Source organism: Talpa europaea (assembly GCF_964194135.1).
Source record: "Talpa europaea genome assembly, chromosome: 1".
NCBI classification, from domain to species: Eukaryota; Metazoa; Chordata; class Mammalia; order Eulipotyphla; family Talpidae; genus Talpa; species Talpa europaea.
In genome coordinates this window covers 31023415-31036208 of record NC_140073.1, presented here as the reverse complement: position 1 = coordinate 31036208, position 12794 = coordinate 31023415, and the positions used below count along the sequence as shown (strand labels likewise).

The 12794-nt window shown below is 49.0% G+C and overlaps 1 protein-coding gene across 5 annotated transcripts in view; it reads left to right on the top strand.

Annotated features, from left to right (window-relative positions):
• NAV2 (neuron navigator 2) overlaps positions 1-9971 on the top strand; it is a gene marked incomplete at both ends in the record, with an annotated part of 712365 nt that extends 702394 nt beyond the window's left edge. For all 5 annotated transcript variants that reach the window (XM_084252230.1, XM_084252229.1, XM_084252228.1 and 2 more), the window contains 3 exons: positions 533-651; positions 7044-7247; positions 9846-9971. In XM_084252230.1, the coding sequence (XP_084108356.1) occupies positions 533-651; positions 7044-7247; positions 9846-9971 (449 nt within the window). The remainder of the gene's footprint in view (positions 1-532; positions 652-7043; positions 7248-9845) is intronic.
• Positions 9972-12794: the final 2823 nt, after the last annotated feature.

Genomic DNA, 12794 nt, shown 5'->3' with positions numbered 1-12794 from the left:
TTTAGAACAGAGGAAGAAACTTCACTGACCATCCCACCACCTTGACCTAATCATTTCACTTGAGCTTATATTTTTTTGTCCTCGTCCACACACGTTTCATGTAGTTGCAATCATAGTGGATGGATTGTTCTCTTTTCACCTCACATTGTCTCAGGAACATTCTCTTGCCACTCAGTTTTTATCATTATTTTAAAAGACTGGAAAGAAATCAAACCCGGGTGTCCCATGTGCTTCCATTCTCCAAGATCAGGCTAATCATACTGCAGTGAGCATCTTTCTCCAGAAGCTCCCTCTTTTGGGTAATTTCCTAGAGGAGAGTGGTCCCAGGGTGGGGGTGAGAGAGTCTAATTCTGTGCTGTGCCCCCCGCCTGGCAGCTGGGATTGCTGTCATCACTCAGAAGACCCAGGGTCCCTCCCATGTGGGCAGCTCAGACTGTGGCTGCATACACCCACAACCCCACCCCACCCTCACCCACCCCCACCCCCACCCACCCCCATTTCAGCTCTAACTGGCTTTCTTTATGGCCTCCAGGCCCCCGGCTCTTCCTGTCGTGCCCCATTGACGTAGATGGCTCCAGGGTGTGGTTCACTGACTTATGGAACTACTCGATTATCCCCTATCTCCTGGAAGCCGTCAGAGAAGGACTCCAGGTAAGCACACAACCCGCTGGCCTCCTTGATGTGGGCGGCTGTTCTGGTAACTGGATGAGTGGTCCTTATCTCCTTCAGGAATCTGACTGACATGAGGTGATGACCCCCCCAGCTACAGGCTGTCAGTCTAGCAACATGTCGGGCTCCCTTGGTTGCCAACTCTGGCTCTGCTCCTTGTTAGCTGTGCAACCCCAAGCAAGTCTGTAGCCTGTGTGGGCCATAGTGCCCTCATGGTTCAAAGAGGAGGAGAGTGCCCATCTGCCAGAAGGAGTTACTACGCACACTAAATGAAATCAAAGTGCTCTGTGTAGTGAATGTGCAAGAGATGGGAGCAGGCATGTGTGTAGCTCCTCACAGTTTGCAATGTAGAGTTTGCTGTTGGTTCAAGCTCTGCATTAGCCCTGGGGCTTAGGTGGAGATGTTTTTGTCTTCATTTGTCCAGAAGGAAAATTGAACTTCAAAGAGAATAAGTGACTTCTTGAGGTCATAAATGTGAAACTTGGAGAATGTGGGAATCGAGTCCAGACCTCAGGCTTGAATTTCAAGTTCTCAGTCCTCAGCCCCACAATGCTCACTTCCTGACATCAGGACTCCTCACTGGTGAGCCTGGAATGTGGGGGACTATCAGCCCCCCACCCTGCAGCCACTGCACAGCATAGTCCTTCATCACTCAGCCCCGGATTTAATGCTCTGAGCAAGCATTACACTGGAGCTTACTACAGTTTTATTGCTGAGCCTGGAGATGGCCCAAGAAGTACATAGGTCTCCAGCTCCCACACTGTGTAATGAATGAGCCGGCATCATGCTCGGCTGAGTAATCCAGGAGCCAGTTGGGCAGCTCATTTTCCAAGGGCTTCTTTAATTCCTCAGTCTGGTGAGGAAACCCGCTATTGAAGGCCCGTGGAAGGTGCGGGAGGGCTGCAGGCTGCATGCATGATGGTGCGTGTTCCAGGCTTTAGTCCCTGTCACTTCTATACATTTAGCTGAGCCCCACGAATATTCAGCTGCTCTGGATCTGTAACCTGCCACAGTGCTGATGGTGCTCAGAGGCACTCAGGACACCGAGAACTCAGAGAGGATAATGTTGAACCTCTTGTGAGGGGTATTTCATTGAACTGGAGCCACAGCCTGTAAGTTCAAGCCACTGTGCTGAAATAAATGTGTATTATGAGAGAGTAAATTAGGCAGTCCCTGATTGGCCCCAAATCATTGGCTGACTATGTCTAAAGATCACGTGTCAAGGCAACATTTCTAGCCTATTAAGTGTTACTTTCATTTAAAAACGTATAAAAGATTTTAGATTTTTGAAATGAAATCTCTGCTCCATTCATTAATCTGATAAATGGACCATAATTCAGTACTTAGTCAAAACTACAACCCCACACAGACACTCAGTCATTCCTATTTTCTTGGGCCAACGGAAACATCTTCCACCTGGTTGTTTCTTGCAATCCATTCCATTCTAGAAGTCTCTCTCCTCTATTCTCCATAAGTGGTTCTAGGGCCTGTTATATCACCAATATCTTTAAGCTCACACAGTTTAAGAGAGACAGGGAATTGCAATGGGATGGGGGGAGAGGAGGTGCACCATTTCCTCCTGTTTCCATCTTGCCTCTCAGTTCTCCCACTGGCTGCTTCCTTGCTCCAAATAGATTTTCTGGTGAGGGATGGAAGCAAGAGTATGGTAGGAAGGATGGCTGGGCTCTGTCCAATGAAGGTCCCTCTGCCCCCTTTCTCTCATCCAGAAGTGGGACTATCTGTGCCCTGACCTTGAGCTACACCCCACCAAGGGTGGGCAGTGCCAGGGCCTTGCTCCTTTGGACCTAAACTTCAAAGGTGGCTTTGTGGATGTGACTGTGGCTCTGAACTTCCCTTCCTGGAGAGCTTGCTGATGGAGTTTATCATAAAGGAGATTCAGGTCCGTTTGCCACCAAAAGCAAGGAGGCTGCAGTTGAAAGGGCCATGGAACAGCCTGTCAGGAACAGAGACAATCCACCATCCCATGAGACTTACCAGTGTGAGGCAGGTAAAGTCACATGAAGGACCATTTTTCCAGAGCATGGACCTACCAGGGGAGATAGTCCATTAGCATTTGACCAAGTTGCTCAAAAGTGAGCCACCCTGTCCCAAATCTGTGACCTCCTCATCCTAATGAGCCCAGGAGACCCAGCAATGAGCTGACTCATGGAAGCCTGGTATGTTCCTCATGCCTCAGTTTTGAAGGGAAGTTTGCTACCATTTATCATGGGCCTGCTACAGGCCTGGCACGTGTGGTCTCATTTGGTTCTTTTTTTTTTTTCCCAAGATTTATTTATTTATGCATACAAGAATTGGGATACAGGCCAGAGGTGCAGGGGGTAAGAGGATTCACCAGAGACAAAGTGGGGAGCAGAACAGGCAGATCTACTGTAATACACTGCTGAGGGGAGCAGTGGGTGAGACAGGAGAGGTCTGCTGCACCATGTGGGTATCTCCCTGGCTGGCCGGGCATCAAACTTGTGCTGCAGAGGCCGTGGGTAGCTTCATAGTACTGTGCTTAACACCTTGCACCACGAGGGAGGCCTGGTCTCGTTTAGTTCTAACAGCCCCGTGAGTACTTCACACACAAGGAAACCAAGGGCCCAGGAGTCCTACTGTCTTACCCCTACTTCACTCAATAAGTCTAGCTGACTCTTGGGGTGACTCTGTGATTTCCAGGTTGTCCTGAGGACCTCTTAAATGCACTCGGAAGCCTCAGGGAACAAAATCTTGTTTCATATAGTGGAAGCCTAGATACATTCTCATTTGACAAAAGAATTCCTCTATTTAAGAAATTGCTTAAAAGTCCCTACTCCCTTGAGTTCATGCTCACTCTGCTGGAGGCTGCGTGGGGCCTTTTTACTTCCTACCGACCCCAGGACGCGAGAGTGGTCATGAGGAGAGCGGGCTGTGGTTCAGAACAGGTAAGCCCTTGGCCAAGGCTGTAAAGTGAGAGGTGGAGTCCCCAGAACGGGCTCTGACAGAACAGTGAAGGCGGTGGCAACGCAGACACTGCTGCTGTCTGGCCTCACCCTTGGCTCCAGACAGCCCCTCCCACTGGCACATCCCTGCCAGGAGGAGAGCTGCCGTTGCCTCCTAGTGGACATCAGGTGTCTCTGCAGTTTTGGCTTGTGTGTCTTCCCTGTAGGATTCATGGATGTGTGCATGTGTGCACGCATGAGTGTATGATACACACATGTTCCCAGTAACTCTATGCATCCCACAGAGTCATAAGGGTCACTGTGACCCAGATTTTTCACTTCCAGTATCAAGACACCCTGTTTCAGACCCTGTGGGCCCTTTTTTCTTGGGGAAAAGTAAATGTCCTACCTGGCAGTCTGTCTGCCCTGCTGTCTCTGCTGCTTCCCAGAGCTGCCTCAGGGCTCTGCAGCAGGGTGAGGAGCTTTATGATATTCCCTTTGCTGGAGATGGTACTTAGCCAACCATTCATCACCTGGATTTGAACATGTCCAGCGGCAAGTGGGGAGGCTTGTAAAAATATTTTCTGTTCTTGCAGATGATGTTAGCTGTGCCTCTGTGCATTTGTCTTATGACTCAGTCCCAGCGCTGTTCCCCTTTGGAGTTGTCATTAAACACTTGCCAAAGTGTCTCACGTCAACAGAGAAACTCAAAAGATCTTTGTCCCTGATGAAAGGGGAGAGCGTGGGGAGAGAGCCATCTTATCAGATGACCCAGACTGCTCTGAGCCCCTGGCCCCTAGACCCATTCCCTAGACCTCAGCTTCCCAATTTGTAATCTCAAAATGTTGGGCTTGAAGAGTTTTTTTTCAGGCTGACTTCTTTGGAGCCCTTAAACTACTCATGGGTGGGCAGGGGAGAGGGGAGAAGAGCATAGCTGAAAACCACGGGCCAGATTCTCTTCAAGGACTTATGAGTTCCAAGTACTGGTCTCTGTTCTTTTGTAGCCCTGAGTGTCTTCTCCTCCAAGCTGGGGCATGGAAATAGAAGTGCTGGTTGTCAGAAGTGAGGCTGTGGTTCAGCCCCATACTTGTGAAGTCTGGCTTGGGAAAGGTGGCACATTTCCACAGGGAAAGCCCTTGGAGGGAGAAGCTTCTAAAAATTGCAGGAATGTTTCTAATCTGGAACAGACTTCTTTGGTTCTAAATCTCCCCAAGTGCTTCTGTGTTGCCTTCCTCCCTGTCATGCATGCATGCACACGTGCCCACACACACGTGCATGCACACATGTCCTTCCACATAACCCCTTCCTGCTCAGACTATGAATTTCCTGTAGAACACCAGACTGCATTCTCAGGCCTGAGACTGTCCCAGGTTAAGGAAGATTTAGCTACAGACAGGGCCAGAGCACTAGACAGGATGGGCGTTGGTGTCTGAGAGTGCGATGAGGTCAGAGGAGGCTGTGTGTGTCTTGAGTGCAGCAGACACTATTGAAAAGATGGATGGCCCATCTGCAGTGCAGGCAGAAATCACATGTAAAGGGAAGAGGTGGCTTAGGCAACGGTGAGACAGCTGGAGGGGACAGCAAGCTCAGCCCAGGCTGACGTGTCTGGTGGGTGGCCTGGCCTGTGTCTCCCTGCTCCTGTCTGGCTGAGTCACGAGGCTCCTGCTTATATCAAGTGGTTCATCATGGAGTCATTTGGGAGGGGAACTCTGCTCTGTAACATTTCATGACTGGCTGTCCTCTTCAGACCCATGTCCCTGAGTGGTAAATGAGGGGGCATGCCTAGGTGACCCCAGTTCCTTCCAGCTGAGGCAGCCCATGACATAGAAAGATGTGGTCTTGGCAGAGCTCAGCTCTGTTTTACCGTCAGCACCTTGCTCGCTCGCTCTTCTCATCTCTAGGCATCCTGGGAGGGCAGACACAGAGCAACAGGCTGTGGTCCGGATGTCATTCCACTCAAGAGCCCTCCTGCCGCCCTGTGGTTCAGGAGTCTGGTCTTTGTGCCCTGTGGTCTCCTCTAGGGGGGGTGCCTTCAGAAGCAGCCGGCACTGCCCTGCAAGGGCACATCCTGTCCATGAGCGCATCTGTCACATCTGCTGAGACCCCAGGGGTCCATGGACTTGGATTCCAGTTCTGCCTTCTCTCCTCCTGGGTCCTCATCTGGGAGACTCCTCTTGGGGTCACACAGGGTTAAGACAGTGGTGGTGCTAGAGAGGACAGACAGACGAGCTACCCCAGCTGCACAAACACAGAGCCTGCCTTGGGAAGTGATTTTTTTTTTAAATATGTTTCAAATTTTCTCTTGTGCCTTTGTTTTAGCCCAATGTACTCTTTTTTTAAAGATTTATTTATTTATGCATATAAGAGCTGGGTACAGGCCAGAGGTGTGGGGGGGTTGTGTGTGTGAGAGGATTCACCAGAGACAGAGTGGGGAACAGAACAGGCAGACTGATGAAATACACTGCTGAGGGGAGCAGTGAGTGAGTCAGGAGAGGTCTGCTTCGCCATGTGGGTTGCTCCCTGGCTGGCTGGGAATCGAACTCGTGCTGCAGTGGCTGCGATAGCTTCATAGGTTGTGTCTTCATCCTTGTGCCACCAGGGAGGCCCCCCGAGGATCCCATTCTTGAAAAAATATGCGCATTTTGAAATTACCAGTAAAAGTCAATAAAATCCCTGTATCACTGCCTATTTAATTCAGTAAAGGAGCTTGGAGGCAGATACTGGTCTTATAAAATTAAGTGATGTAAGTTTCTGTTTTAAGAGCCAATTAGTTATGATGGACAATTTTGAAAAATACATGAGGGAGGAAGAGCACTTAGAATTCCACTACCCATAGTAGCCTGTCACAATTTGCTGTTTTGAAAGTGACCCAGATGTCCATAGAGGGACTCTGAAAAATGGGGTTTCATTGAACCAGAGTCATTCATGACCTCTACCTGTGCTGTTGATGACCAGCACCTCTTTGGTAGGTAGGGAGGGGGTGTCCCCAGTGGGATACCAGGCTGGCTCCAGCTGGTAGTCAGTACCTCTTTCTAATTCCACTACCTGTTGGTAGTCTGAAACTGGCCAGAATGGGAGTATTCACCCCACGGAAATAGGCATTTGCTTTAATCAGGTTATGTTTTTGTTTCCCCAGAGTCCACTTTTCAAGTTGGATGAGCAAGACTTAGAGTTTAGGGTGACCCAGTGAGTCAGTGGCAGAGCTGAGATGTGAACCCCAGTCAGCCTGACTCCTAAACGGATGCCCTTGACCCCAGGATCATGCTGCCCTCAGTCTTAGCACATCAAGCTGCCTGCACTCGGATGACGGCCTTAGGGTGGAATGCTGGCAGTGCAGTTACTCATGGGGAGGTGTAATGCTGGGGGTGGGGGGTAGTTTATCAGGAAGCTTCAACCTCAGGGCTACAGAAGAAGTCTCAATCCACTTCCAGACTGTTCCTTCTATGTTTTCAGCTCTACGGAAGGCGGGCCCCCTGGGAGGATCCCGCCAAGTGGGTGATGGACACCTATCCATGGGCAGCCAGCCCCCAGCAGCACGAGTGGCCACCCCTGCTGCAGCTCCGGCCTGAAGACGTGGGCTTCGATGGGTACTCCTTGCCTCGGGAGGGCTCAACCAGCAAGCAGGTGCCCCCAAGCAGTGCTGACGGAGACCCGCTGGTGAGTTCTCCGGGCCAAGAGCCCTCCCCAGTCAGTGAGCTTCTACTGCCCACGAGGTCTGACGCAAGCCACGCTGGCCACGTAGAGCCAACTGAGCCCCGGCCTTCATTGCTTTGGAAGGTTGGATTTTCCAAGATTAGGACCATGTTTCCCACTATTTTCTTTCGTGGTTCTAGTTTTTACTAAAGCCTTTAACCCCTCTGAGTTTTTTTCTGGCTAAAGGTAAAAGACCAAAGATTTGACATTTCCCCCCCTCTAAATGACCCAGTACCTGTTGTCCCTACACCACACTTAAATGTCTGATTTGAGGGTCTCCTGCTGTGCTGTTCCAGTGATCTAACCCAGCCGTCACTGAGCAGGGCCAGGGTCCCAAAGAGCAGAAGCGCACATGGTCAGGACCACAGGCAAGGAGAAGAGGGAGGGCAGGGCTCACAGAGGGCAAGGCCTGAATACCAAAGCCATAACTGGTGAAATGAGTTGAGTCTGAGCTGCTGACTCACCCCACCATTGCTAAGGCAAAAAGGCCTTTTAAGAAGAATCTGGGCCAGGGAAGGGAACACTGTAATTATGGTACCCTCTGCTAATATAAGATGCATTCATGGGCATACTGTGAAATTAGACCTAACAAATCAAAGCTCTATAAAATAAGGTGCAAGCTCACATACCAGAACACCCCCTCCCCTCCTCTTAGATGACTATTATCAGGCCTTTCAATTTTGCCCTAGCTCCCTTGGCAGCTAAGGCAATGGGAAAAGAACAGCAGAATATGTTCCTTGCATTACCTAATGAAAGAGAAGACTCCTAGGACATGCAGCAGGATTAAAAGAAAACAGTGAGGGTTCTGTGCTGTCCCTAGTGACTGATTGATTCACTAAACAAAAAGTCAAATAGGAGCTTTGGGGCGCTTGCCATCCTCCTGATTGGTGGCAGGGCACTGGGGTGCTGTTGAGGCTTAAGAGAACTGGTTTTTAAATGTATCCATTATTTGTGTCACTATGCACAGTCTAATTTGCAGAATATACAACAGTGGTTTTACAGAGAAACAAATTCAACTTTCCAAAGTCATTTCTGACATTAACTGCTACTAAAAGCCAAAGTCAGGGAGATATTTTTGTGAGTGCAGACTCATGAGATCTTAATAAAAATGGAATGTAGGCTGTCTAAAGGAAAAAATAGTTCATCCCCCGACACATTTCTTAACCAAGAACGTTTGTATTGCTGATTGAACACAGAAGGCGTTTAGGCCAAACCTGGAGTTCTCAGAAGTTACACAAAATTCTCCTTCCTCTCCTTTACCAGGTTCAGTATTTGGTGTTTGTCCCAAGTCCACTTCACTGTGCCTCGGGCCATAGGTCTGTTCCAAGAGGACAGGATTTCCTTGGTTTTGTTCCAAACCATATGCTATGAGTACAGCAGGAGTGTTTGACGAGTGAATAAACAATCCCAGCTGCATTGTCCATTATGCTTCAAGCGCCTCCTTTTTTTTGGTCATTGCTATGCAGATGGACACCAGCAATGCTGCTTCTGCGGCCTGGCTCCCCCAGAGAGCCTCTGCTAAGCACCCTGTGGAGCAGCTGGCCAGGAAGTGGCTGGACTTCACGCCAGCTGTATCACATCTTAACCTTCACTCAAGGAGACCCTAACTTGCTGGATAAAACACACACACAATCTATAGTTATAAACAAAGTAGATTTTTCTCTCCCCCTCCACTCCCAAACAATGACCAGTAGATTGTAGAACAGGAAAGACTGAAGCGACTTAAAGAATTTAAAGACTGTCTTTAAATTCTTTCAGTCATTGATAGTGATGGTAATGGTGATGCTAGTAAATCACATTTGTTGTACACTTGCTATGTACCATGCCCTGGTCTAAGGGCTTAGTACAACTCCTTTTGTTCCCTAGTTCACCCTCATGAGAAAGGGGCTGAGGTCTCTCTAATCAGTAGATGAAGAACTGTTGGCTCAGATATGTTAGGTAATTTGCCCAAAGATTCCTGTGTTGGGATCCAGGCCTCTCTGCTCTCCTGTGACTGGTGCTGTGATTCACGTCCTGTGAAGGCCTTGACAGGAGCTGTAGAACAGGCAGCCCAGGATGCCCTCGGGCCAGAGCCAGGAAATAGATGGGCTTGATGCTCACTAAGAGGGACCCTGTGCTTTGGACATCAGTGGTGGTGAGGCACATGTTCCAGAAGCAGACACCCAACTGGGTCTTTGCTCAGGTTGGGGGCTATGCTCGGGTAAGGCGTGCCCTGCCAAACAACATCAGTCTTTATAGACAGCTTCCTATTTTATTCTTAGGGATCTACATTTATTAAGTTAATCCACACTATAACATTTCAGGGCAGGCACAATTTTTAATCACTTTTGACCAGTGAAGAAACTGAGATGCAAAAAGGTGAAGGCATTTGCCTAGGGCCAAACAGCTGGTAAGTGATGCGACTGGGATTTGAACCCTGAAAGTCTGACCCAGAGTCCATGCTCTTGCCACTGCCTCTCCCGTGAACCCCTGCCCCAGGGTGAGTCTGGAATTGGAGACCTGGGCTTTGAAGAGCCCGGGGTGGACAGCTGACTGAACTGGATGCTCTCCCCTCTTTCTCAGATGAACATGCTGATGAGGCTGCAGGAGGCAGCCAACTACTCCAGCCCCCAGAGCTATGACAGCGACTCCAACAGCAACAGCCATCACGATGACATCCTGGATTCGTCCCTGGAATCCACGCTGTGATGGGCCCAGCCACAGAGCCCACTCCCCCCCTAGCCCTCCCCACACCCACCTCCCTCCACCATCCTGAAGATGACCTCCTGAGCCAGCCCCCTGGCTGCAGGGACACCAAGATCCCTCGTTCTCCAGCCTTGACCTGGGGACAGGCGTCCCAGGCCAGTTGCCTTGGGACCCTTCCTTCTACAGTGAGAACTGCACTACCTTCTGTTTCATGGGAATTATTGTTTTGCCTTGTTGCTGTGACCTCCCTAAGACGCTCAAGATACTTCTCGGGAAAGGATCGTCACCACTGAAATGAAAAGGGTTAAAAACAAGAAAACTCACTTGAAGCCCTGAAACCCAACAGCATCTGCCACGAGACAGGAGACCAGGGCAAAGTTAGCAGTTTCAACGGCATGACTTGTCCTCAGCGTGACCCTCCAGCCTGGTCTACCCATGGCCCTGCCACCCGCCCTCCACCCAGCGCCTCAGAGGCCCGGGCTGGCTTAGGCAGGCACGCCGCAGAGCTAGGCCCCGGGAGCCCTGGACACACAACCCACGCTTTCTGTTTTCTTCTGTTTTTTGACTGGTGCTCTCCTCACCCGAGAGGTATTTCGTTCCAGTTCAACAGTACCTTTCCGACCCTCCAGTGAATCCAGAGCGTGAGTGAAGGAGCAAGAAGGAGCGTGAGCACACGTGGCTCTCACGCAGAACAGCACGTGTCTGTTTCCTTCCCACAGAGAAATGAATCAGGTTTCTTTTCTGCAAACACTGTGTACAGTAAGCGTTGTTCTACTTTGGAGAACTCAGAGCCCTTTTGAAAATGAGGTTGAGTTTCCCCCTTTCTGACTTTTTCATTTTTGAAGAATTTTTTTTTTCCCTTCTCCTCTTAGTCAGAATCAATCCTTTGGCGAAAGTAAGAACCACAGGAGTTGTTCGGTTTGGTCCTGCTGAGTTTTGATTTTCTGTTGTCCAGCCTCATAGTCCTACACACTCGCCTCATGCTGCGGGGACTCGGGGCGGCTGTGTCCTCGGAAGTGACCGGGGCCCCATCCTCGGCAGATAGACAAGCTGGGACCTCGCCTGCCCTTCTCATCCGAGAGGCTTTTGCTCCAGTGCGCCAGCCCCAACCTCAGGTGGGGTGGTGAGGTCACCTCACAAAAGACTGCACTTTCCTTAGAACCAACAGGAAGCAACTCAACAGGGGTGGGCTGGCCGTTGCCTCCAGCAGCCCCGGCCTCCATCCTGACGAGCCCGGCCTGACCTCTTCGGTGCTGACCTTCCCAAAGTGATGCCTTACTGGTTTTGTATTAACTGTGTTCATTTATGAGTGTCGTGCCTGCCTGGGGTCCGTTTTGTTGTTGTTTTTGTTTTCCCCATCAGAGCAAACAGGGCTAAAAATGATCATCTACTCATTAGGAGAACTCGAGTTGCTGTGACTTTTCTCATCCAAGAGACTTGTGTGTGTGGGTGCGTGACCATTGGAAAAAGAAAAAGGGAAAAAAAGTCTGTGTTTTTTTTTTTTTTTTTTTTTTTGCAGGTTCTTAATTAGTCTCCAACTAACACCCTGACGGAGCAGTGACCCACCTTGTGCAGGGAAAAGCCAATGTTCCTCCAGGTCTTCATGACATTGTCTGGCCCTGCAAGTGTGTGTGGACACACTGGTGCTTTCCTGACAGAGTGGGGGAACCTTTGAGTTGTTTCTGTTTCATAAAGAGAATCTTTATGGGACCCCACTTGGGGTAGCTATGTTCACAATCAGGGTTTTTAGTCCATGTTTTCCATTTCTATTAATGAAGGTCCATCTCTTGACATTTTTTTTTTTCATTTCTTTCTGCAAGAGCTTGAACTGAACCAGCTTTCACATCACATTGAATGATACCATTTTCTTCCTCCTTGAAAGGAAAACAAGAAAGCATCCTCCTAACTGGCAAATGGACCTCCCCTTAATGCTGTCCCTGCTTTCAGTCTCAGTAAACTCAGACTCTCTGCTAGGCCTTCGTGAGTCATCTGAGTGTGTCTGTGTGTCTTGTTTGGTTTTATTTTTGATAACGTTTTGGAACCATATATTTAGCCTGTGACTACAAGCCAAACCCTGAGCCTTCTGGTAAACCCAAAGGGTGGTCTTCTCAATTTATCTCCCAGCGATGACCTTGCACTCTCATACTGTGAATTTGGGAGGAGGTAGAATTGGCTTCTCTTGGTGGGCGATTTTCCCAGTCACCTTGTGAGTAGACACCTGCCAATATTGTTTGATTTTTTTTTTTTTTAATGACATTTTCTTTTCTCTTTCACCTCTCCCCTCTCGCACAGACTTCCCTCCACTGGGTCCAGGCTCAGAACTAAAACCTCTGTCCCTGGTGCTGTCTGACTGGTAAACAGTGATTGCAAGTAGCAGGGCCCTCGTAGGACTCACAATCAGTGTCCTTTCTAGCGCTTCGGGAAGCAGGGTTGTCAAATATGCACATTTATTATTTTGGTCATATTCTACTTTCGTGTCACTCACCTTTGACAAAGTGACTTTGTACTCATTTAGGGCTCTGTCCAAAATGCTTCCATTTTGCCTTTTTCTACAGTTAGGCTAATTTTGAAATGTATGAAATTCTATGCAACATGTATGTTGAGTTACCAATGGAAGCCAAAAGATTTCTTCCCAAACTGCCAAGAATTTTACAGGCCATAAATGAGATGGGAATGCCTTTTAATTTAAGGTGGTGGGTGGGGTAGGGGTGGGAAAGGAATTAGACTTGCCTAGACCTTTATTGTATCTTGGGGACAATTTTTTTATTTTGTCGTTGATGCTTAAATTTCAAAATTTTGTGTGTTCAGATTTGGTCATGGCGAAAC